The 25,328-nt window shown below is 32.7% G+C and overlaps 1 protein-coding gene across 10 annotated transcripts in view; it reads right to left on the bottom strand.

Moving 5' to 3' along the window:
* Mycbp2 (MYC binding protein 2) overlaps nucleotides 1–25,328 on the bottom strand; it is a 272,185-nt gene that overhangs the window by 180,521 nt on the left and 66,336 nt on the right. For all 10 annotated transcript variants that reach the window (XM_071611434.1, XM_071611435.1, XM_071611436.1 and 7 more), the window contains 9 exons: nucleotides 22,570–22,643; nucleotides 22,291–22,429; nucleotides 20,684–20,760; nucleotides 19,978–20,182; nucleotides 17,997–18,161; nucleotides 14,057–14,215; nucleotides 10,250–10,454; nucleotides 6,196–6,341; nucleotides 5,746–5,847 (listed from right to left, as the gene is read on the bottom strand). In XM_071611434.1, the coding sequence (XP_071467535.1) occupies nucleotides 5,746–5,847; nucleotides 6,196–6,341; nucleotides 10,250–10,454; nucleotides 14,057–14,215; nucleotides 17,997–18,161; nucleotides 19,978–20,182; nucleotides 20,684–20,760; nucleotides 22,291–22,429; nucleotides 22,570–22,643 (1,272 nt within the window). The remainder of the gene's footprint in view (nucleotides 1–5,745; nucleotides 5,848–6,195; nucleotides 6,342–10,249; nucleotides 10,455–14,056; nucleotides 14,216–17,996; nucleotides 18,162–19,977; nucleotides 20,183–20,683; nucleotides 20,761–22,290; nucleotides 22,430–22,569; nucleotides 22,644–25,328) is intronic.

Below are 25,328 nucleotides of genomic sequence, written 5' to 3'. Positions count from 1 at the left end.
TGCTCCAAAGGTATTTACTGTTAATTGTATAAAAAAAATTTTAAACCCAAATAAGAGAAAAACTAATGAAAAACTATGGTATAGCCACTCAATGGAACAGTAGTCAGCCATTACTTTATACAGCATTTTTACAAAGAAAATTCTTTTGTGCTATTTAAGTTAATGAGAAAACACTGTTCACCACCATTTTGTAAAAATTAAAAAGAATAATACAGGTACTCCAAAATAAAACACCACTATTATTCTTTGGTCTTGAGAATATAAATTCTTATAATATTTTAAAACAAACGTGAAATGTCTATTAAATTAAAAATAACCTGAATGCCTATCAATAAAAAAAGGTTGCATAAACTGTGGTATAATCATACTATGAAATGTTATATAGCTACTAAGTAGAATGTGGTAGATCCTATTTATTGACCTGGCTTCGATTCATATACTGTAAAATGGGAAAAGCATGCTGAAAATGTGTATATCATACTATGCCACTTTTGTAAATAAACATGCCTAAACTTTAACATACACGTATATATCTACATATGATTACATCAGAATAGAATACGATATGAAAGTATATCTATTATACTATTAACCTTATTAGCCTGGTAGAGAAAATGGAAGGGTCATTTTCCCCCAAACAACAAACAAAAACCCTAACAAAATATAAAAATGTGTATGTCATAGCAATAAGCAAATACATAAAACAAAATTAAGTCAGTGATATAACCATAAATATATAAAACTTGCTTAGAAGATGAAAATCAAATAAAAGTAGTGATTTAATTAAAAGATAAGTTTGTGAAAAGTCTTAATCTAAATTCCTGCTATTACTTTACTTACCATACCTGTAATAAAGCACATAAAAATTTATGATTTAATATTATAGGGGAAAGAGAACAATATAAATCACAGTGTGAAATTATATAAAATAACAAAAAGGCACACATAAAAATTATAAGAAATTACACCAATTGTATCTTTCCATGAATAATTACAGTGACTTTTACTCATATTTTCTAAATGTTTCACATAATAATTCCAAGATTTTTGTGCCACGTGAGAATAGCAGTTCATAGTGTATTTGATGTGTCAAATCAAGAAAACTCAATGGTTATCGGAGGCTTAAAAATGATTTAGCAACATCAACATGACAATGACTCTGGAATTAGACAATAATAAATTCATTAATTTATAATATAAAACTAATTTTGTATCAAATGGAATCTGTTTTGTTCTAGAGAAGTTGTTATGTACTTTTCTTAGTAACAATCAGTTTTGTGATTCTAACAATGTTGTTAAAGCAATATGTCAAGGACAAAGCTGGAAAAGAGTCAAGCTCAAAGAGAAAAGAAGTCTATTAACTAGCCCACACCATCATCATCATCAAACATTTACTTAGGGCTTAGTACAGCCAGGCATTGTCATCCATATCACTAATTCTCATTAACATTACCAGTTATGCAGTTGTCATCCCCATTTTAAAGCTGAGGAAACTGAGTCTGGTAAGCCTTAGCCTTGATTTGAACCGATGTTCTTAGCCACCAAGTTCTATAGCTAGGCTAGCCATGTTACTTATCCAATTGAGACTCCACTGAGAGTAAGAGGGCACTATTAAGAAATCTGCCTGGACAATAGGCATAAATGGGACTGTCCCCAACAAGCCAGAACATAGGCTCACCCCACCTACATATCATATTTATAAACTTCAATTTGACACTAATGGAAAAAAATTAGTTTTCCTTTCAACAGAATGCTGAAAAGGAATATACAGATAAGACCATTTATACAATCTTCCATTAGTTCTGATAGCTTAAGAGAATTCTACTTAAGAATTCCTAGCAAGAAGCACTATAATTACAGAGTTACCAGAGAACTGATATACCAATCAACTCCATGTAATCTAAATAACTGAAAATTATCACAAACACCAAAGAACTAAAATGTGTAAATGAATACTAGTGATACCTAAAAAAGACTTTTTTTGTTGTTGCAGATGGACACAATACCTTTACTTTATTTACTTATATATGTATGTGGTGCTGAGGTTTGAACCCAGCGCCTCATGTGCTAGGCAAGCGCTCTACCACTGAGCTACAACTCCAGCCCCCTAAAAGATTTCAGAAAAAAATGTCATCTGGAAGATTAATAGTGCCGAAAATTTAAATTAAAGACAAAGTTCTAAATGTATCAAAGAGTAGTAATAACATTGTTGTTTGGGTTTCAATACACATCCTATTATAATAGACCTGTGTCATAAACAGTAGCTAAATTATATCAATAGACCTGAGGTAGACTAAGCAAGGCTTTCATTGAAGAGCTAGGCGACCTAAAATGCTGATCAACTTTAAAACAGCACACAGACTTGATAAACACAATGAAACAAACAAGTAAAATGTAATCAAATTATGATTACATTACAATGGTAACTGAAATGTTAACATAGGTAAGAGCCAATTTACTAATAAACACAATTACTAATATTTTACTAAACTGTTAATCTCAGAACCCAGGAATACAAAAAATAATTATGTGTGGCAGCTGGAACCTTAAAAATTTGACATTACTGTTTTTCATAATGACAAACTAAGACTAGCAAGCTTCTACAGCACATGCCAGAGAAGAGCCTAGAACACTGTGTGTATATATCTGAAATCTGTTTCCAGGACCACAGACTTAGAATTTGATCTATTAGGCCCAAGGATTTTGATACAGAAGGTCAAAGGGACAAACTGAGAACAACACTGACCTTGAGTCCTAGTTTTCATACTTTTGGAACCATGAGAGTCACCTGGTTAAAGCACAATTTTCTGGGCCCTATTTTCCAAGTTTTAGATTCAGTAGGTCTAGGGTGGAGCCTGAGAACTCATATTTCTAACAAGTGCCCAAGTGATCCTGATCCCTGATAAACCATTTTGAGAACTACTGCCCTAAATTAGTGAAAATAGTACTTGGAAGGGATTCCTGCATCCAATTAAAATAAAGACATTTTTAAAAAAAAGTGTGAATGCCTTAAAACTGATCTGTATTTTACAAGAAGGAAAGGCTTACATTTTAAAACATAACTTTTAATCTGTTTATAAAGTAATATGCTTGTGGGAGAATATTCAGAAAAAGAAATTTTAGGTATCGTTTTGTGTGTTTGGTCCTAGAGATTGAACCCAGGGTCTTGTGCATGAAAGCACTCCACAAATTGAGCTATATCCCCAGCCCTCAAATCTTAGAATAAAATAAAAATCACTTATAAACTCACGTGTGTGTGTGTATGTGTGTGTGTGTGTGTGTGTGGATGTATATGTAATCTGTGAACATTTGAAGTTTTCTTACAAGAATTGTTTTCTTATAAAATTAATGGAATGCTAAAAGGAATATGAAGATTTTTTAAACTGCTGTATCTGAACACTTTTTTATTTACTTCACATATAACATAGCATGTCCAAAATCATTGAGTACCAGTTCTTGAAGTCTGATGTTTTAAAAATAGATATACAGTTGGAATTCTTACATGAAAGTATTTTTATAAAATAAACAAAATATATAAGCAAGTGTCACCCTGCACAGTGCTGTGTTAAGTGAAACACACACATTGGAATGCCTTTGAATGATTCTGTGATGACTCTGGTGACTATGCAACAGGAGGGCATGGTTCCAAATAAATGAATTTAAGGTCCCAAATCCATGCAGCTAAGGCAGAACTGCCATAATTGAGGTACATAATGAAGATTTCAACTCATCAAGAAAAGACATTTACGGGCTTGGGATGTGGCTCAAGCGGTAGCGCGCTCGCCTGGCATGCACGCGGCCCAGGTTCGATCCTCAGCACCACATACAAACAAAAATGTTGTGTCCGCCGAAAACTAAAAAATAAATATTAAAATTCTCTCTCTCTCTCTCTCAAAAAAAAAAGACAAGACATTTACAATATATTCTGTTTTAATGAGCATAAGAGGGTGGTATGTGTAAGAAAGAGATCAACCAAAATATAAAGATATGAAAAAATTTTTGTGCACCAATAATCTGAATGAAGTGCTTATATTTAAGTGTTTTCATATAATAGGACTGCAGAGAAAAAATCAATTTGTTACCAAATATACACAAAATGCCCATAACCTACGCCTGTATTTGTAGATTCATATACAAAAAATTAATCTGTTTAAATATTTAATGAGTGGAACAGTTTTTGAAAGTGCACAGAGTTCATAATTAACGTTTTAAAGGTCTATGATACCTTTTAAAATAAATATCTGCAATCACTAAATTTTGTTGATATACCAATGTATAATTCAATATTTCTTTACTTCTAATGTTGAAATTTACTATAACTAGAGAAGACTACCTTTTTAAAAGGGAGGAAAAAAGAGTAACAAGATGTATAGCATCTACCAAATAATTTAATACCATCATAAGGATTTACTATATTTTTGTTGAAATGTAAGAAATTGCTGGGTTTTGTAGGTCAATTGATATGATTCAACCTAATATTCCCAAAGAAAAGGAAAAACTGGTAGTAAAGAGATTTATTGATAGCCTTATGCAAACAGTATCATGAAAGGAATGATCTCATAATTATCGTATGTGGTAAAGACTCAAAACGTAAATTATGTGCTATTTTCTAAGTAATATTTAAGGTGCAATTTTCCCACATACTTACATATTATAAGTAATAACAGCATATATATTAATCTCATAAAAATATTTTAAAGGAAATGACTATGTAAACAAAGCCAAACTTAATAGCAAATATTCAGTGTAATGATTAAGCAATGTGATTTATCAAACGCTATAAAGAACAATCTGCATGTTCCAAGCATGTTGCACAATTTAAATTTATTAAAAATAGAATTCATAAGGTATACTATATATTTTATTACTTATTCCATTTTTCATTAAAAAACAGCTAAAAAATGTTTAATGATGGCTAAATGGCAACAGCTTTATTTCATGTATCAAATACCATTCCACTTCTAATAAGAATTTAATATGCACTATCAATAAATATTTCTAATTTTTGCCCAACAGAGGAATAAAATAACAGTTCTCTGAAACAATATGTCTTAATCCTACAAAAAAAAAATCTATATACAACAATACCTTTAAAAATATATTTACCTCTTCCTTTTGGAGGATGTATATTTAAATACCAAATATGTATAAACAGTATTAAATGTATTTTGGGGTCAAGAAATGGTTATAAACAATGAAGAAAAAAAGAATAAACATATCTTCATACATAAAACCTGAAGATTTTTCAACTTATTCTTTTTTGCATGTATATAAAGTATGTTTTTTCTAAAAAGACACAAAAGCACAATTTTGAACTGGACTAATATGAAGCATGGTACAATTATGCCCAAATGGCAAAGATCATGAATGACTAAAAAAACAGAAAGGAAAAGACTAGATCAATATGAATTTTTTATCATGGTCAAATATGTAAGTCCAAAGTCTGGGTCAAAGACATATTCTCAGAATTTGTTCTTTTTAAAAAATTACCATCAGTAGTAGTTACTGATACACGGCAGATGGTAAAATTTCTTAATTGTTGACTTATTCCATAAAACGCCCTACTAAATTAATCTATGTTATTAACACAATTATAAATACCCTGAATATTTTCATGAGTTATCAGAATGTTACTAATTTTAGTGATTTCTTACCAAATCATACAATTTTCTAAATTTTTCAGTGGTCTTAGTATAGTACAATAAAGTTTTCCTACTTTTTTTTTTCTCTGTGGCAACATCTTACCTCTTCCTTCTTCTAATCTATGTCTTCTGATTACACGCTGCCGTTTTTCTTCTTGTCGTAACTGTAGGTGTTCTTCAATGTTAACCCCAGGTACTGGGACAGCTAGATGATTGATCAAAACAATAATAATAATAATAACAATAATAATAATAATAACAACGCCAACAACAATACATGTTATATAATAGCTAAAACAGACTACACAAAACTCAAGAAAGTAAAAGCTAACAAAAATATGATCTAAAACAAGTTAGTTTTACTCTAAGAATTCTTAGCAAAAAAGGGAAAAAGCATCTCATCACTTAACTTCATAATGTCAGTTACCAAAAGAGCAATGTTGCATTTATTAACTATTACTCTAATTTTTAAGCATGTATCTAATAGAATTTATTTAAAATATCTAAATTATCGGGTAGAGAAAAAGATGTTCAGTATAATAAATCAAGTTACCTAAAAGAAGATCTAAAGGTATCATTTCTTTTACTGCATCAAGAATCCCTCTTTGTCTTGCCTCTTGACCATCCAACTCTCTTGCACAAGCCTTGCAACATCCACACACAGCACAGCCAGATTCTCCAGAGCCACAACCACAGATCCTATTTAAAAATAGACAAAGAACAATAAAACAGGGTTAACTGAAATCCTTTAATCTTTCCTTAAAATTCTTTTCTTTCTTTTGTTTGTTTTTTTGATACCAGGGATTGAACTCAGGGGCATTCAACCCAGTTCTATTTTGCATTTTATTTAGAATCTCAGGGTCTCACTGAGTCGCTTAGTATCTCACTCTTGCTGAGGCTGGTTTTGAACTCAAGATCCCCCTGTCTCAGCCTCCGAAGCCACTGGGATTACAGGCATGGTGGCTCCTTAAAATTCTTTTCTAACTTATTTTCCATGTTTCTGAGATGAAGTTAATTTTAAAGAAAAGGAATGAACAAGTAAATAATTTAAAATAAGAGTTTAGCCAGGTGCAGTGTGCATGCCTATAATCCCAAAGACTCAATAAGATTGCAATAAGGCCTGTCTCAGCAACTTAGCAAGGTCCTGTCTAAAAATAAATAAATAAATAAAAATAAAAGAGCTGGGGATGATGTAGCTTGGTAGTAAGATACCTCTGAGTTCAATCCTCAATATCCCTCAAAATTAATAATACATTTTTAAAATTAAAAACTATAAATAAGAGTTTGTTAAACTCCTAACAGGCATTTTTATTTTCAAAAGAAGAAAAAAAGAGTCTACCGTTGTTAAAGTCACTATTCAAAAAAAACATTCTTTCACAAGTTTTCTCAGTTAGTAAAACAGTAGCAGCTTTTGTATTAAGTGGCCTGGGTGGGTCATTGGCTAGTAAGCAAATAACACTGCTATCTACCAGGTAAGTTAAGGGAGGTGATGGCAGCTATCAGTGAGTAAGCCCAGCTTGTCAGCTTCATATGTAAGTGTTCCCCCTCTTCTTTATATGCTGTCATCTGCCATTCTCTCTGCTTACTGTGTCCAATTATCTGTTCTTTTTCTATTTCTTTGTTTCATATTAATACTGTGAATTCTAAGACCTTCTTGGAGGTCTTGTGAACTATATGACATGTGTTTATAACAAAATAAGGCAAGAATACTCCCAGAAGTTGGCTAAACGGCAAGTGAAGAACTAACTTCTTAGTCACATGTTTTGTAGATATACAAGTCATATCTTTAATATTATTTGTTGGATCAGTCCTTAAAAACTTTTGACAGCTTTATTGAGACCATAATTAATCAGATTTGTAGAGGTACAAGAACAAGGATCTACCTGACAGCAGTCTGAAAGTCACAGCGAGGTACCCTGCAAAACTCTTTTAGCTTTTAAAAGCAAGTTATTACTGACAATTTGGAGGATCACTAACACACACTATAAAAATTGTGATAGGGCGGGGGCTATGGCTCAGCGGTAGAGTGCTTGCCTAGCATGTGCAAAGCCCTAGGTTGGATCCTCAGCACCACATAAAAATAAATAAATTAAATAAAGGTATCGTGTCCAACTACAACTAAAAAATAAACATTTTTTTAAAAAATTGTTATAAAAAAATGTGCCCTATTGAATTGTCCAAGGACATTATTTTTAAAATAGTGTTTATAAAACTAATCCTTTTCAAACTTTTCCAAAAAACTCAAGAGGAAAAAACACTTACTCATTCTATCAGGCCAGGAGTGCCCTGATACCAAATTCAAAGACACAACAAGGAAATTAAAAATAAAAACACAAACCAATATACTTCATAAATATTGATGCAAAAATACTCAACAATATACTAACAAACCAAATTCAGCATCATATTAAAAGGAACATTCCATGACAAAGACAATTCATTCCCAAAATACAACATAAGAAAATCAATGTAATATTTCACATTAACAGAATAAAGGGGGAAAAACCCAAATGATTATCTCAATACAGAAAAAGTATTAGATAAATCTAATTCGATATTTTATAATTTAAAAAAATATTCAAAATACTAGGAATAGATGGAACTACCTCAACAAAATAAAAGCCATATGTGAAAAACAAACAATAAGCATCATATTCAATGGTGAAAAATTGCTTTTCCTCTAAGATCTCGAACAGACATGGATGCTCAGTTTCACCACTTCCATTCAATGTAGTATTGGAAAGTCTAGCCAGGACAATTAGGTAAGAATAAAAAATAAAAGACATCCAAATTTGGAAGAAGTAAAATTACCTCTGTTCAAAAATAGTATGATCTCATACTATTTCTCATACTTTCTCGTAGAAAGCTCTAAAGAACAAAATCAGCAGTCAACACACGAAACTCACTTATACTTTTTTCTTAATATTTATTTTTTAGTTGTAGTTGGACACAATACCTCTATTTATTTATTTTTATGTGGTGCTAAGGATCGAACCCAGAGCCCTGCATGTGCTAGGCGAGCATTCTTCCCGCTGAGCACAACCCCAGGCCTCACCTGCACTTCTGAATACTGACAATGAACAATTTGTAAAGAAAATTACAACAAAAATTCCAATTATAATAACATCAAAAAGAATAAAATACTTTGTAATGAACTTAAAGAAGTGAAAGATTTGTACAATAAAAACTACAAAACACATCTGAAAGACATGAAAGACAGAAACAAATGGAAACACATCCCATGTTCAAGTACTAAAAAACTTTAATATTGTTAAAATAGATATACTACCCAAATCCATCTGCAGATTCAATGTAATTCCTATCATCATCAAAAGATAATAGAGAAAAATATATCCTAAAATTCATACAGAATTCCTAGGGATCCTATATGGTCAAAAAATCTTGACAAAGAACAACAAATTACTCATACATCCTAATTTCAAAATTTACTACAAGGCAATAGTAATCAATCAAAAGTGTGATGCTGGCATAAGAGAACTTCACTGACCAAAGGAAGCACAGAGAGCCCAAAAATAAACCCTCACATATACCCTCAAATGAATTTTTACCAAGGTTGAAAAGTTATTAAATGGAGAAAAGACAGTCTTTTCAACAAATGGTGTGGGAAAACTAGATATCCACATACATAAAAATGAAACTGGATCTTTACCTAACACCATATGAAAAATGAACATAAAAAGTATCAAAGACCTAAGAAGGCCTAAACATATAAAAACTCTTAGAAGAAATTATCAGGCAAACACTTCACAGCATGGATTTGATAATGATTTCTTAACTATAATACCAAAGATATAGGCAACAACAAAATAGACAAACTGAACTTCATGAAAATTAAAACTTTTGTGAAACAAAAAGCAATATCAACAGAGTAAAAAAGGCAACCTACAGATACAATTTATTTGTAAATTGTATCTCTGACAAGGAATTAATATGCAGAATATATGGAGAACTTTTAAAACTCAACACAAAATAAGCAACTGAATTCAAAAACAGGCAAAAGACTTGAATATATTTCTCTATAAATGGCCAAGAAGCAAGTGAAAGATGTTTAATATCGGTAATTATTAGAAAAGGTCAAATTAAAACTATAATAAGGAACCAATGCATACCCATTCAGGATGGCTACTAATCAAAAAGAGAAAAATTAGAAAATAACAAGTGTTGGTAAGGATGTGGAGAAACTAGAGTACTTGTGTACTATTAGGAATGTAAATTGGTACAAGCTGTGGAAAACAAAACGGTGGTCCCTCAAAAGATCAAAAATAAACTGATAATATAATCCAGCAATCCCACTAAATCTAAAGAGTACTGGGGATTAAAGTAGAGCAAATTATATCCCATGCTTGTATAATTATGTCAAAATGAATCCCAATATTATATGACTATAATGTATTAATTAAAAAACGGTTTAAATGAATCAAATGAAAGACAAAATTAAAGATAACACCAAATTATAAATTGTCATAATAAAAAACAAGTATGAGAATCATAATTATATATTAATGTGCCTTTAAGAAACAACACAGTAAATACACTCTATAGTCATTTGAAAGAAATGTTTTCTGCAGTAGGAATCCTCATCTTACCCTCCAGGAACTCTGTCTGGACGCCCACTGCTAACACAGCTGGCTCCATAACCAGTGCAGTCTCCACACACAGTGCATACCATGCACTGCTCCAGCTTCCACTTATGCATGCCTGGAGGGCACATCATGGATTTCTCATCTTTTTCATCTAGTTCTTCTTCCAGGTCTTCATCCATTGCTGTTGCCATATTTTCAACTCCAAACCCTATTTGACAGATCAATTTATAATTTTTGTATGGATTATGACCTAAAAAACTGAATATAATATTTCCCAATTTAAAAACTATATAACACAATGCTAGTCCAAGTGATTATATAAAGGATTGCTAAAATATAAGTGTAATAAAAATAAATTTTAATTTAGAATTTGCTAATTCTCTGCCCATTTCCTTTCTGCAAAAGAAGGCAGGGAAGACTATTGTCAAATACATCTCTTCACTATCAATCATACTTTTAAATCTTCTGTGACTTTGTCCCTCTTTTCTGTCCGAACTACCAACACCTTCATTCAACAGATCTAAGAAAACCTAATTGCACTAAGCCAAGATCACCCCACTCTAGAATACCCTCCCACTGTCATAAAATACATATTTAAATATGTCTGACTTCCCAATGTACAAAATTTCAATGTCCTTCAAGGTCTTCAAAAGAACAAAATTCCTCAGCAAGAAACAATCACAATATGGCTCCCAATTTTCTTTGACCTCATTTCTCCCATGTGAATTACATTCCAATTGCTTTTCAAACATCTTGAGTCTTTTCACATGCTGAGGGCTTCATTCTTGCTCCTTCTACCTTGCACAAATACTTTCTCTCCCTCCTTCCAAAAATATCTAGTGCCTCTGATTCCTGAGTTCCTTGGGGACATATTTATAAGATGCTATACCCTTCCATATTTATAAGATGCTTCTCCCTATCTTACCTAGCAGAGAATTTTTTAGTCTTCAAGAATTCTGCTAAGGGGCTGGGGTTGGAGCTCAGCGGTAGAGTGCTTGCCTAGCACATGCGAGGTCCTGGGTTCAATCCTCAGCACCACATAAAAATAAATAAATAAAATAAAGGTATTGTGTCCAACTACAACTAAAAAATAAATATTTAAAAAAAAAAAAAAAAGAATTCTGCTCAGAAGTCATTTCCTAAGAAAGCACTTACTACCTTTTCCAGGGAGTCAGTCACTATTCTCAAAGCCCATTTATACCTCAACTGCAACTTTTTAAATTGTGTTATAATTCATTCAACTATATTCTTTTAAATTGAATGTCAAATACGCTCCAAGGATTCCATATGGAAGTGTTAGCAAGCTTTTTATAAAGGGCTGGATAATAAATAATCTATACTCTGTGGGCAATATTAATTTATGCCACATTTTTTATAACCCTTTACAATTATAAAATCCATTTTTAGCTTGGAGAGGTATATAAAAAATGGTAGTGAGCAAATAAGACATATAGTTCACTATATCTTTACTAGAGGTACTAAAGACTATGATATTTAACATCTACTGAGAAAGATAGATATTTTCAAATAACAAAACAAGTGTAAAAACACAACTCTGATAAGGTTATGAAGGAACACATAGTACAGAAGAGCAAATCTGTGCAAATCAAGTAATTATATTTATGTTTCTCTTTCCCACTGGATTTAGACCTTCAAAAGCAAGGGTTTGTTTTACTTACTTGAACTTCTTTATTCTTAGTCAATATTATTATCTTCTTTCTTTTTGTACTGGGAATTGAACCCAGAGTGCTTAACCACTGAGATACATCCTCAGCTCTTTTCTGTATTTTATTTAGAGACAGGGTTGAGTTGCTTAGGGCCTGGCTAAGTTACGGAGGCTGGCCTTGAACTTGAGATTCTCCTGCCCTAGTCTCCTGAGCCACTGGGATTATAGGCTCTTATATTTCTTATACCAGTAATAAGCACCTAACAGACCTACCACTCAATACAGGTTTACAATCAAGAAATAAACTCATAATATACTTAGCTGGTTTTGACTTTGCCACATCTAATCTATGAACAGGCTGAGAAATGAGATAATGTCTGAAAGCCTACTTATCAATGTCATAACAGTGGTGAGTTCTAGAGAGAAACAGAATATAATAATAAGCCTTGAAAGGGAATACAGAGCATTTGAATTTTATCTGTAATTTTCCACTAAAAAATGACAATATGGTCATAGGTAAAAAATTTTTTAAATTTCAATATTATCTTCTGTACTTTCCCTATTTTAAAATTTTAAAAATCTCTATATGTTCTTTTTGATTTTGCAATCCATATTTATTTTATGTGTCATACTTTACTCATCTGCTTTCTAATTCACTAAGACAGTGGGTGGGATTCCTATTGAGGAAAAATATTTTAATTTCATTTTGATTATTACAGAACTTCCCCTATGAATCCAGAACATCAATGATAATTTATGCCAATGTTCACAAGTTTCAGAAAACAATTGTTCAGCTCAGCAACTCTCATAAAACAATTTGTGTATATATTTATATCATATATAGAAAACTGATTCTCTTCTTTGACCTAGTAGTATTATCCAAAACTATGGTTCACCAGTTTAGCAAAAAGATAAAATATTTCAATTGTGAAATAACCCATTTCTTTTTTAAAATTAGTATACTTCTAACAGACCATCCTTTAAAAAAAACTGATGTATTTTAAACACAAGCATACACACACACATGCCAGGTTTCTGTTCTCGCGACTAAAAGGCTCAGGGGTCACTCTAGTTAAACTGGGCTAACTGGGCTGCACGAAATAACCACACAAGAGACACAAATACCTTTTTATTTGGGGTTGCTGTGACGGCTCTTCTGACCTTAAGGGTCCACAGAAAGAGAGAGAGCGAGAGCTGACTCCTTTTATTGAGGAAAAGCTATTCAAATGAGGCAAGGGGTCAGGTTTCAGGGGGCTGAGTCTATCTTCATGATGTCCACTGTCAGCAGGTTGACTGACACTTGGGTAGGCCACACCCAAGGGCACAGTAAGAGAAGGGGACACACACAAGGCACTTCCATGGAAGATTCTATCCTAAACAGGGCAAGGGGTAATATCACAAAGGAACAGGTGAGCATAGCTTCACCCATGGGGCTGTAGCAAGACACATCCATATCTGTGACTGAGCACCTCAGCACCCAGCTGGGGAGTGTAACTCAGTCACCCGTAAGGTTGGCCTCACACACACACACACACACACACACACACTCTTTCACAAAGACCATAACAGCAGGGCAACCAAAGGGAAAATTCCTCCTTTCCGTAAGAAGTCTAAGGGTTGATATAAAGAATACTGTGATCAAGTTGCCATCTACAAGTTAGCCTTATCTTGACAAAAGATCAAATATTCATAAAAATCATTCTTAGTTGTCAAGAAAAGATTAAATTACAGATCACACATGCTGTTAAATAGGAGAAATTTGCCAGAGAAACTGCTGCCAAAAAATAGTTAAAACTGAAGACATGATATAAAAGAAGCTAATAACAAAGAGTTTAGGAAATTCACTTTTCCAAAACAATTTCATCATCAAAATGCCAAATTAAAGATAGACAATCAAATTTATGTAGAATTTTAGAAACCATTTAGTAAGCCACTTCATTTGCCCAGAAATTACATATTGATTCAATTTTTCAGTGATATACTTCTTTGCAATAACTTATCAAATAAATAAGAAATTTGGAAGTTTTCCTAATTCATAGTAAGAAATCAAAATCATTCTGAATAAGAGTGAATTTCTTCAGTATGTCCTGAAAAACTGACAAAAAGGCAACACAAATTTTAATATTCAAAAATTAAATACCTACCTTTGCCTCCTTGGCTCATGGCACCAGTGTCTCGTCCACATTGTCCTTTATTATTTACACCAAATGTCCAAACTTCTCCATTCTTCATTAAAACACATGTGTGAGCTTTGCCCATAGCTACCTGAATTACAAAATGGCCCTTCAAATCCGTCACCAAACCTATAGAAAAGACACAAATTTGGTAAAAACAACTTTAAAAAAAAAAAAAAAAGCCCTTCTATTCCTAGTAAAAGAACTACTTCAATGTAGAACTCTTTTATCTCTGGGCAAAATAATTCACAACAATGGGAAATGATTGACCAAGAGAGTAGGAGGGTATCATTAAATTAATTTATTTTGTAATGACGTTTCAATGTATCTTAAAATTCAGACTTGGGACAAATCTTTACGTTATCTAACTTTATCTCAACTTTCCTCCTGAATGCCTGCTCCACATACCAATACCTCAACAGTACTTAGAAGAGTCAACAGTTCTCAAACTTTCCTGGTACAGGCACTAAGAAACCTGTAAATCAGTTACCTTGCCTGTTTTGTTCTGCCTCCACAAAACAAAGTAAAACACTTTTTTTTTTATTTTTAATTTTTTATTGTGGGTTGTTCAAAACATTACAAATTTCTTGACATATCATATTCCACACTTTGATTCAAGTGGGTTATGAACTCCCACCTTCACCCCATACACAGATTGCAGAATCACATCAGTTACACATCCATTGATTTACATATTGCCATACTAGTGTCTGTTGTGCTCCGCTGCCTTTCCCATCCTCCACCCTCCCCCCTCCCCTCCCCTCCTCTCTCTCTACCCCCTCCACTGTATAACCCTGAGGGTCTCCTTCCATTACCATGCAATTTCCCTTCTCTCTCCCTTTCCCTCCCACCTCTCATCCCTGTTAAATGTTAATCTTCTTCTCCTGCTCTTCGTCCCTACTCTGATCTTAGTTACTCTCCTTATATCAAAGAAGACATTTGGCATTTGTTTTTTAGGGATTGGCTAGCTTCACTTAGCATAATCTGCTCTAATGCCATCCATTTCCCTGTAAATTCTATGATTTTGTCATTTTTTAATGCAGAGTAATACTCCATTGTGTATAAATGCCACATTTTTTTTATCCATTCGTCTATTGAAGGGCATCTAGGTTGGTTCCACAGTCTTGCTATTGTGAACTGTGCTGCTATGAACATCGATGTAGCAGTGTCCCCGTAGCATGCTCTTTTTAGGTCTTTAGGGAATAGACCAAGAAGGGGAATAGCTGGGTCAAATGGTGGCTCCATTCCCAGCTTTCCAAGAAATCTCCATACTGCTTTCCAAATTGGCTGCACCAATCTGCAGTCCCACCAGCAATGTACAAGTGTACCCTTTTCCCCACATCCTCGCCAGCACTTGTTGTTGTTTGACTTCATAATGGCTGCCAATCTTACTGGAGTGAGATGGTATCTTAGGGTGGTTTTGATTTGCATTTCTCTGACAGCTAGAGATGTTGAGCATTTTTTCATGTACTTGTTGATTGACTATATGTCCTCCTCTGAGAAGTGTCTGTTCAGGTCCTTGGCCCATTTGTTGATTGGGTTGTTTGTTCTCTTATTGTCTAATTTTTTGAGTTCTTTGTATACTCTGGATATTAGGGCTCTATCTGAAGTGTGAGGAGTAAAGATTTGTTCCCAGGGTGTAGGCTCCCTATTTACCTCTCTTATTGTTTCTTTTGCTGAGAAAAAACTTTTTAGTTTGAATAAGTCCCATTTGTTGATTCTAGTTATTAACTTTTGTGCTATGGGTGTCCTATTGAGGAATTTGGAGCCCGACCCCACCGACTGTAGATCGTAGCCAACTTTTTCTTCTATCAGACGGCGCGTCTCTGATTTGATATCAAGCTCCTTGATCCATTTTGAATTCACTTTTGTGCATGGCGAGAGAAAGGGATTCAGTTTCATTTTGTTGCATATGGATTTCCAGTTTTCCCAGCACCATTTGTTGAAGATGCTATCCTTCCTCCATTGCATGCTTTTAGCCCCTTTATCAAATATAAGATAGTTGTAGTTTTGTGGATTGGTTTCTGTGTCCTCTATTCTGTACCATTGGTCCACCCGCCTTGTTTAAAACACTTGCCACTGTAATGACATTGATTTTATAGAAACCTGTAAGATTTTCTAAAGCAGTAGTTTTCAGTTCTTTTCCATCTATAATACTTTCTTCTACAATCTACTTCTTAAATTTCTACAATCTATTTCTTAAATTTCCCTTATTCACATATTAGTTTTATTATATTTGTCACATCCAAGTGCCACCCACATTATCTATTTAGTATTTTTATATCAACTTTGACAGAAGTATGTCTAACTTTATAAAGTAGTAATATCAATAAAATTCAGACTATTAAATATTTTTCTAATGTACTTTAAAATAAAAACAATGTTTAAAATTATTTATTTAAATTGCAAGTATTACCTATCTTGTACCACATGCTAGGAAAATTATTCTACACTAGGAACTCTGATATAAGTTTCCACAAGTTGGCCTTCCTTTTCTTTTACACTAGTTTTGCCTTTTAATGAAGTTCACCTCAAAAAATTCCTACTTTCAGTATTTATTATACTTGAAAAAGATATGTGCCATATAGATTTAACAGAAGTACTTCTTTTAACAGTACTAGCTGACATATTTTGAGACCTTACATGTTTTAGGCTCTGTGAAAAGCACTTCAATTCCTACAATTTTCAAGTATCAATGCCTACATTTTTGGTAACAAACTATATGAAGCAGGTACTATCACTAGTCCCTTTTAAAGGCCAGAAGAAAAGGGAAAAGAAAAACGAAAACCCTGAAAGGTTAAGTAAACTGTTAAACAATAAACATGTTGGTACCGGCATCAGAGCCCATGTCCATAACCATTAAACCATATCCCTTGAATATCTTACCCAGTTGTTTCTCAGATTCTCAGAGGGCAGGAAGGGACCACATCAGTGGTCTATGCTGACTAAATGAATATTTTCCACCAGTCCTAGCCAAGAGGATTTTAGCAAGTAACAACTGTTGCTTGAACATTATTTTTAAACTTCACACGTACTAAACCAAAAGTCTGATTCACTAACAGTTGAAGCCAACTTTAAATCTACATATTACCATATTAAGCCAGCTCATACCACCTAAGTACAACTCAACCTAATAATTGCTATAATTGTTCTATGTGTACCATTTTTCCAGCATAAAATAATCACTTAAACTTCTAATAATAAACTTATTAATTCCAGTTTCCTTATTACAAAAAAAAATTCAAAGGCTTTACACATATATCTTGCATAAAATCCTCTTAAGTGGATGACTCATTCTTTATACTAATTCTTGATTGCTAGGAAGAACAATCAAATACAAAGAGTTTTAGAGACTAGAGTTTACAATTATAAAACTATTTAGCTAATTCTATCCTTCCCACCCACTTTTTAATGTTTTGTTTATCAGTTACCCAGTCACTTGACAAGTAATTCTTGAGACCCTACCATGTGCCAGACACTGTACTAGGTTAGGAATATAATACTAGAGGAACAGAGAAAAAAAAAAAAATCTCACCTTCATGACCTAGTTGAGAGATAAATAATTCACTCACCAATTTGCTTTGTTATGAAAATCATTTCCTTCAGGGTACTACCATTGCCCAAGGGTCGTGGCACATGAGCAACTGAGTCTGGGAAAGCTTTGCTTTGCTCACTAAAGTAAAGTGTCACTCACAAGTTCTATGACTACCTCTTCATGAAATTAGGGACAGTTTCTAGTGACAAGGGAAAATTTCTTTCCAAATGAAACACTTAAAATAAAATGTAAAAATGTAGAGAAAGCACGCTATAAATGTAAATTTTCTAAACATATCTTTATAACACTTAATGACTAGGATTGGACCTTCTTTGTATAAAAGTTAAATGATTTTTAAGTTCTTTTATTACTTACTTGAACTATCAGAATAAATGGCATCTTTTCCAAACATGTACAGTTCTCCATCTTTAGATATAACAGAACTACTTCCATTATTGCAAGCTGTATACACCACAATCTTTCCTTCCATTTTAATTATCTTTTTAGGTTTATAAGGTTTTGATTGCCGTCTGCTCTTAGCTTAAAAAATAGTAATAAAATTATTTAAGGCATCTATATAGAAACAATAATAACAGCAGTTTGTACCCAACGCCCCCAAAATAGAGCATATTATATGCAGTTATGATATACTTTATTTATTTTCAAAAACGTCTGGGTTCTCCAGCATGTTAATTAAAATGAGTCAACTTGCCAGCTTCATCTGGTCAATTAATATTTAAGCTATCACTGTCAGATCTTCCTTCTTTGTAACACATGGAAATTCCCAATGAGTAATACCACTTTTCCACCAAACTTCAGGGGTGCCCAATTTCTGCTTTAGCTTTTACATTATCAACTCCATTCTATAATAATCTATAAATATCATTACATTTTTATATGGCATAATCCATCTACATATGTACAGTAACTACTTAACCTCAAGAAAAGAAAGAAAATGTTCTCCAAATATTAAAAGAAAAACTGGCTATGCTGAAGTTTCTATGAGACAGTAATATATTTTATAGCTATATTAAGCAATTTTTCCAATATAACTTTTATTTTCACATTATTACATATGTGTTGACTTCAAAACCTAATCCTTTTAAGTTGTAACTCCAATGTACAAAAGAGAAGTCACAAAAAAATAACACCTTTCCTCAAGACTCTAAATAGAAGAATAGAAAATGTAAAAGATTATACATTTTTTCCTTGCTGAGTGATAGCTATCAGAGAAAGAACACTAAAAATAGTAATCCCTGGTCAACAGATGAATGGATAAAGAAAATACGGTGTACACACAATGAAATTTTAATCAGCTACAAAGAGAAATGAAACTATGTCATTTGCTGGTAAATGGATAGAACTGTGAAACACTGTGCTAAGTGAAATAAGCCAGACTCAAAAAGTCAAAGAGTTGAATATTCTCTCTCATATGCAGACACTAGAGAAAAATATTTTTTTTAAATGGGGAATCTCATGAAAATAGAAGAGAGGGAAGTTGAACTGAGGAAAGGGACTGTGGGGCTGCGGGGAGGAAGGGAAGGGGAAAGCACAGAAATGCAGAATGAAAATGAACCAATTATGCTACGTGCATGTATTGATACATTACAACCAGTTTCACTTTTATGTATAACTATAATGTGCCAATTTAAAAAAATAATGAATTAACACAAGACCAGGGGCTGGGTTGCGGCTCAGCAGTAGAGTTCTGCCTGGCATGTATCGGGCACTCGGTTCAATCCTCAGCACCACATAAAAATAAATAAAATAAAGGTATTGTGTCTACTTACAATTAAAAAAGAAACATTAAAAAAAAAAAAATAGAAGACCAGTAGAGAAAAGGGATGAGGGAGAAAGAGGGGGAAAGGAGGGGAGGAAGTATTAGGGACTGGAATAGAGCAAATTATGTCATACAAATTTATGAATATGTCAAAATAAACCTATTTGATATAGTTATAATGCACTAATAAAAACATCAGTAATCTATAATCAACACTATTATACGAGCTTGCATAAGATTTACCTTCATTCTGAATACATATTCCTTCCAAAGTTTTCAGCTTTCTAAATATGTTCTATTGGAATAAACAAGTTTTAAAAATAACACCAACTGATGCAACAGAATTAGCATATACTGCAGGGAACAGTCATGCATCCATAAGGCATAAAAATTCATCGATATCAGCACTAGACTGAAATCAGCAATCATGTTTTTTAATGTATAGTACACTATTTACTGAATATGCTTCAATGTAAAATTATCTATAACTTGGTGAGGTTTACTCAAATTGATAAATTTTATGTTAATAAATTCCACATTATGTTTACTAAATGCTCAGTTGATCTGTCAACTTACTTGACTCTCCATCTTCTCCTTTACTAGCAGATCCTGTAAAGAATATGCTTCCGTCTTCTGCAACTAAAAGGGCATGAGAGCCATCGTGTCCAACTGAGAAGTGCACAATCTTTGGAGATTTTGTAATTGGTAATTCAACCCATTTTCCTGCTGAAGGACCACCTTGTTTGATTCCAAGACTCTGGTATTTGCCAGTGTAATAGATCTTGAATATTAGAAGAAGGAAAAAACAGGGATTTATAGTGCCTTTTGGAATAGCACACCAGGTTTCACATGAGAAAATAAAAAAGCTTCAGTATTTTATTGAAAAATAAAAATACTAATGACCCAAACTATTTTTTATATTACTCAACTTCCCCCCAACTTATACTCAGTACATTTCTTCACATTTACAGAAACTTATATGAGTTTCTCAATCATCAAAATAAACACAAAATATGAATTCACCACAACTCAAAAGTTACACCGTTTCATAATTAAAATTAAACAGTTGTAACAATTTAACATTTTATGAGGTTAATATTTTTAGGGTCTTAAATATCACCATTGCTTCACAATGCTATTTTCAACATGAATTAAATTTTTAGCACATAAAAAACAAAGATGATTTTGTTAAAAAAAAAAAAAGCTATATACACTAATCAACAAATTGTATACATTCTCATAAAGTAGAGAAAGTTAATTTTTACTAAAAAGAGTACTTTACCTTTCCATTTGCTGTTTTCATTAGTGCAAACTCTCGTCCTGCACCAAGGACTGCTGACTCCTCATCAAATCCTGTACCTACAATACCACAAGACTAATAAATACTACTGCATTTTTAATATGAATAATTCCAAGTACACCATGTACTCTTTAGAGTAATTTAGGTCAATTCAATTAACACCATTCAAAGGAAAGATGAGAAAACATGACATGCCTTAATTTTTAAAAAATTTAATGGTAATAGATAATACCACTCCAAGAAAAGATAAATTTATCATAATCTTAACATATTCTAAACTGTTGTCAAATTTTTTAATACACATAAAAAAATAAAATAAAAATTTCAATGTCAATAATATTCCTTGAATTAAGGTATAAATGAATAAATTTTAATTAAGCATCTTTTAGGTACTAGGCATTTGGGAGCTTATGAAACTTATCTAGTTTAATTCTTAAAATTATACTGCCCAGTTTTTATTTTATTTTTTTCCTCCTTTTTTAACTAGAGTGTGAGGTGTTTTTTTTTTTTTTTAGTTGCTCAAGACAATACAAGGATCTTGACATATCATACATTTGATTCAAATGGGGTATGAATTCTCATTTTACTGCCCAGTTTTTAAATAAACAATTATAAAATGTGGGGAGATTGATCTAGATAGTCATTTGAGCTTTAGTGACACCTTGAAAATATTTGAATTTAGTATTTCAGATTCTCTGACCCATGCTTTTTTCTATAGAACATTTTATGTAGCTTCTCCATAAATTTGAATGTGTATCCTTATGCACATTTCAAATTTTAAAACTAAGAATATTTAATTATAGCTTCATATGCAGCACTTTATGATTTTATCCAGTCATAAAAACTCTTGTATGGGCTTTTAAAACTCCAATTCAATATATTTTCCTATGGAAGAATTACAAAAACACCACATAATTAGGATATGAAAGGTAAAGCACTAATGTCAAGTTTATTAAGTTTTTGGAGGCAACAATTAAAAATAGTGAGTCTTGCAGAGAATCCCATAAGTTAAAGAACATCACTATTAAAATTCAAATGGCATGGAAAACAAAAATCAAGACCCTGGTAGGAACTAGTGATTCCAATTACTTCCACATTCCAAGAACAAGTATATTAAGTCAAAGAAATAAACTCTGGTTGTATTTCTGTATCCAGATGAAGCTTACTGATTAATTTGGTAAATTAGTATTTTTAATGATCTATAGGATCATTCTATGGATATCTTGAAAATATGCTCAAATAAAAATCACAAGTTCAAATGAGAGAGCTATGTATGCTACTATAGTATTATTTACAAAAAAAGTTCTCAAAATAATTGAAAAATAGGTATACAAACTACCACTGATGTCCACCAGTGTCCATCCATAATTCTTATTACATGTTAAGTTTATTTTCTTTTGCTCCATTCAAAAAAATAATGGAAAAGTATTAGTAGTAGTCACTTCCTTAACATAGTCTTCCAATATTACACTCTATTTAAAGGTTATATTTCCAGGTTACTTCTACATATTAACTCAAAACTGTTTTTTATAGTAATAGACATAAAATAGCTGTTAAATATGGGGGGAAACTTAATTTTTCCATCTTACTTATAATATGCAAGTCCTTTTCCAGATCAAATAATGAAATACCACAGGCATGCAAGCATTTTCTAGCCAGTTTAAGTTGCAATTCTTGTTGGAGAACAGGTTCAGTGCTTGTGGCAAATATTCTGACAACAAAGCCATCCTAAAAGAAAGAAAACACCCAGAATATTACATTGCATAAATCTGTCTTTAAGGCCCTGTATTTATCTAATAAAAAACAAATAATTTAATAAGAGAAAGGTATTCCATTTATACCAGCTATTCATGATTCAAAACACTTACATCTCTTGAGGCAGCTATCTGATTAATATATTCTCCATCAGTGAATAAAATATTTTGACCTTCAGTGTGGCAATCTGTGCAAAAGGAAGAAAAATTAATTATATTACAACATAAATATAAATAAACAACTCACAAAATGACTTTACTCTTCTGTTGAAGATAGAATGAGAGTTTTCCACGCAATAAGGACAGGCTTAAACTCAAAAGGAGACTGCTTTTTAATAAAGAATTACAAATTAGCAGAAACTAAATAATTTGCTAGTAATACTTATCACATTTTGTGCCTACATCTATAAATCTTCCATAATCAAGGACCTGAGAGCCCACCAAATTTCAAAATGAATTAGTATTAGATACAGTCTGACAGCAAACATGCAACACAATGAACAAACTACAATGTTGGTTACAATCATTTCAATAAAATCACATGCAATGTAGGCAATACTCTACCCTCAGACATACAACAGAGTCATTAGTGTCACAGAGAAATACAGACAGACCTAAAGCTTCTGTATTTGAGGTCTATGGTGCCCAACTACAGATATCACTTGCTTTATAAAACATATGATATTCATAACTAGTTGAACATTTCCCACTTAATAATTCATTCCCAGCATATTTAGGTTTTAGAATGCCCTAAACTTTTTAACATTCTTCGTTATTTTTTAATTTTTGTGGGGGAAGGTACCAGGGGTTGAACTCAGGGGCACTCAACCACTGAGCCACATCCCTAGTCCTATTTTGTATTTTATTTAGAGACAGGTCTCACTGAGTTGCTTAGAGCCTCGCTTTTGCTGAGGCTGGCTTTGAACTCGTGATACTCCTGTCTTATCGTCTCAAGCCAGTGGGATTAGAAGTGCAAATGGCAACATTCATTTTTCAGAGACAAGTTCATGCTCATTTATTTCTTTTTGTCATAAATGGTCAAATCTTTTGACTAGCATACCATATTTTGTCAATACTGTATAGATATCTGTAGAGCAGTACACCACGTACTTTGATCCAAACAAAGCACAAACTCAAAGGTAACAAGGGAAACCAGTATTACAGAAGGACCACTGGAACAAGTGTTAGTGAATGCCTCTAAATAACACAAATCTACAAGCAAAATCAGTATCTTAAGTATAAATTGTATCCTTTTGGAAAAACAAATGTTCAGCAAGCAAGTATAAAAGCACACACATTTTCCAAAATAATTGCAGAGAACTAGGATGAATCTCTCCATAAATCACAATGCCAAAAAAGTAATATTTCATTTCTAGTTCCACCTGAACTAACAAAACATAAAATTCTGATTTTTGGAATTCAGTAATGAAGCCCACTCAAATAAACTGGATTACTCTATATCTTTGCCCAGGAGCTTCATACTAGCATACTTCCTTATTATAAATATGCAAAACACAGGCAGACCCTTACCAAATAGAGAATTCAGTGATCACAAACTGGAAATAGAAACTGGGAGACAAGGCCCACTGGTAGCCCAAGAGACTTGGTAATCAAAGAGAGGAGAAATCGAAAGAAAGAGTTCCTAGTCCACTGTACAGAATACAAAGAGGCGCAAGAAAGATGCTTCTCAAGCTTTAAGCAGTAAGATTTTTAAACTAAAAAGCAAAGAAGAAAAACTCATTATAATTTCAGATAAATGCAGGCTTGAGGAGTGAAGCGGCGCAAGAAGTGTAGCAAAAAGCCTCATGATCTGAGGCAACCTGTCACCAGACACAGAAAACATATGACATGAGGACATAATCTGAAAGGTAAGGCAAGATATAAAGAACAAAATGACAATCTGTGGGGAATGTAAGTTTGAAGTTCATCCATAACTGTTTGAAATATTTTTTTCTATAAATTAGGCTGTAAGACAAGTTGCAACATAAAGATCAAGGAATTACTTGCTTTATGTCAATTTTAAACATGGTATTCATTACTACCTAAAACCCAGCAATTCACTTCTGCTCTTCTTGAGAAAGCTACAGAGCAGAGTTGTCCCTACATAAATAAGCAAAAGGTACTATTGAAGAACATGCAGTCCAGCTCAAAGAAATGAGAAAAATGACAAACAATGGCTTCTTCAGGCTTGAAGGCTGAGTCTTCCTGCCATGTGATTCCAAGATTTTCTCTTTATCCTTTCTTCATGCATCATGTAATATAATAAGACAGAATCTTCAGGAATATATCAAGGAACATCTGTAAGCTCGGAAGACACACAATATTGGGACTATCCTCCCAATGTTTGATTCATTCTTCATCATGAATACAGCACATATTTATGAAACACAGAAAGCCACGCTTGTATTGTTAAAAGTTGCATTTTTTATGTTAAATGATGCAGAGAAATTTAAACCAAATAAAGACATTAATAAGTCATTTTGTATTATGTCTGAATAAACAAAACAGCTCTAGGTAAATAATTTCAAATTGTCCTCTTAGTTACAATTTCCATAAGTGAGCACAATAAAACTAAGTCCATTATACATGTATCCATCTGTTTGGGGGAGCAGCATTTGTCAGTTGAGAATTTTTCTTCTATGACCATTATCCTAAAAATGCCTTGTCAGAGTGACAGGGATGCTCATTACAGTGTAATTTATATAGAAAAAAAATTGGAAAGCTCCCATTCTAACATATTTATCAACAGAATATATTTTGCAATATTAAAATGATATTGTAAAGACTATTTGATGGCTGGAAATATATTCAGAATATTAAGTGAAAGTGATAATTAAAAAGTAACATGTAGCATATGATCACATTTTTATAAG

This window comes from Marmota flaviventris, chromosome 4 (assembly GCF_047511675.1).
Source record: "Marmota flaviventris isolate mMarFla1 chromosome 4, mMarFla1.hap1, whole genome shotgun sequence".
NCBI classification, from domain to species: domain Eukaryota; kingdom Metazoa; phylum Chordata; class Mammalia; order Rodentia; family Sciuridae; genus Marmota; species Marmota flaviventris.
The sequence above is the reverse complement of the archived record's forward strand: the minus strand, read 5'-3'. Positions and strand labels throughout refer to the sequence as shown.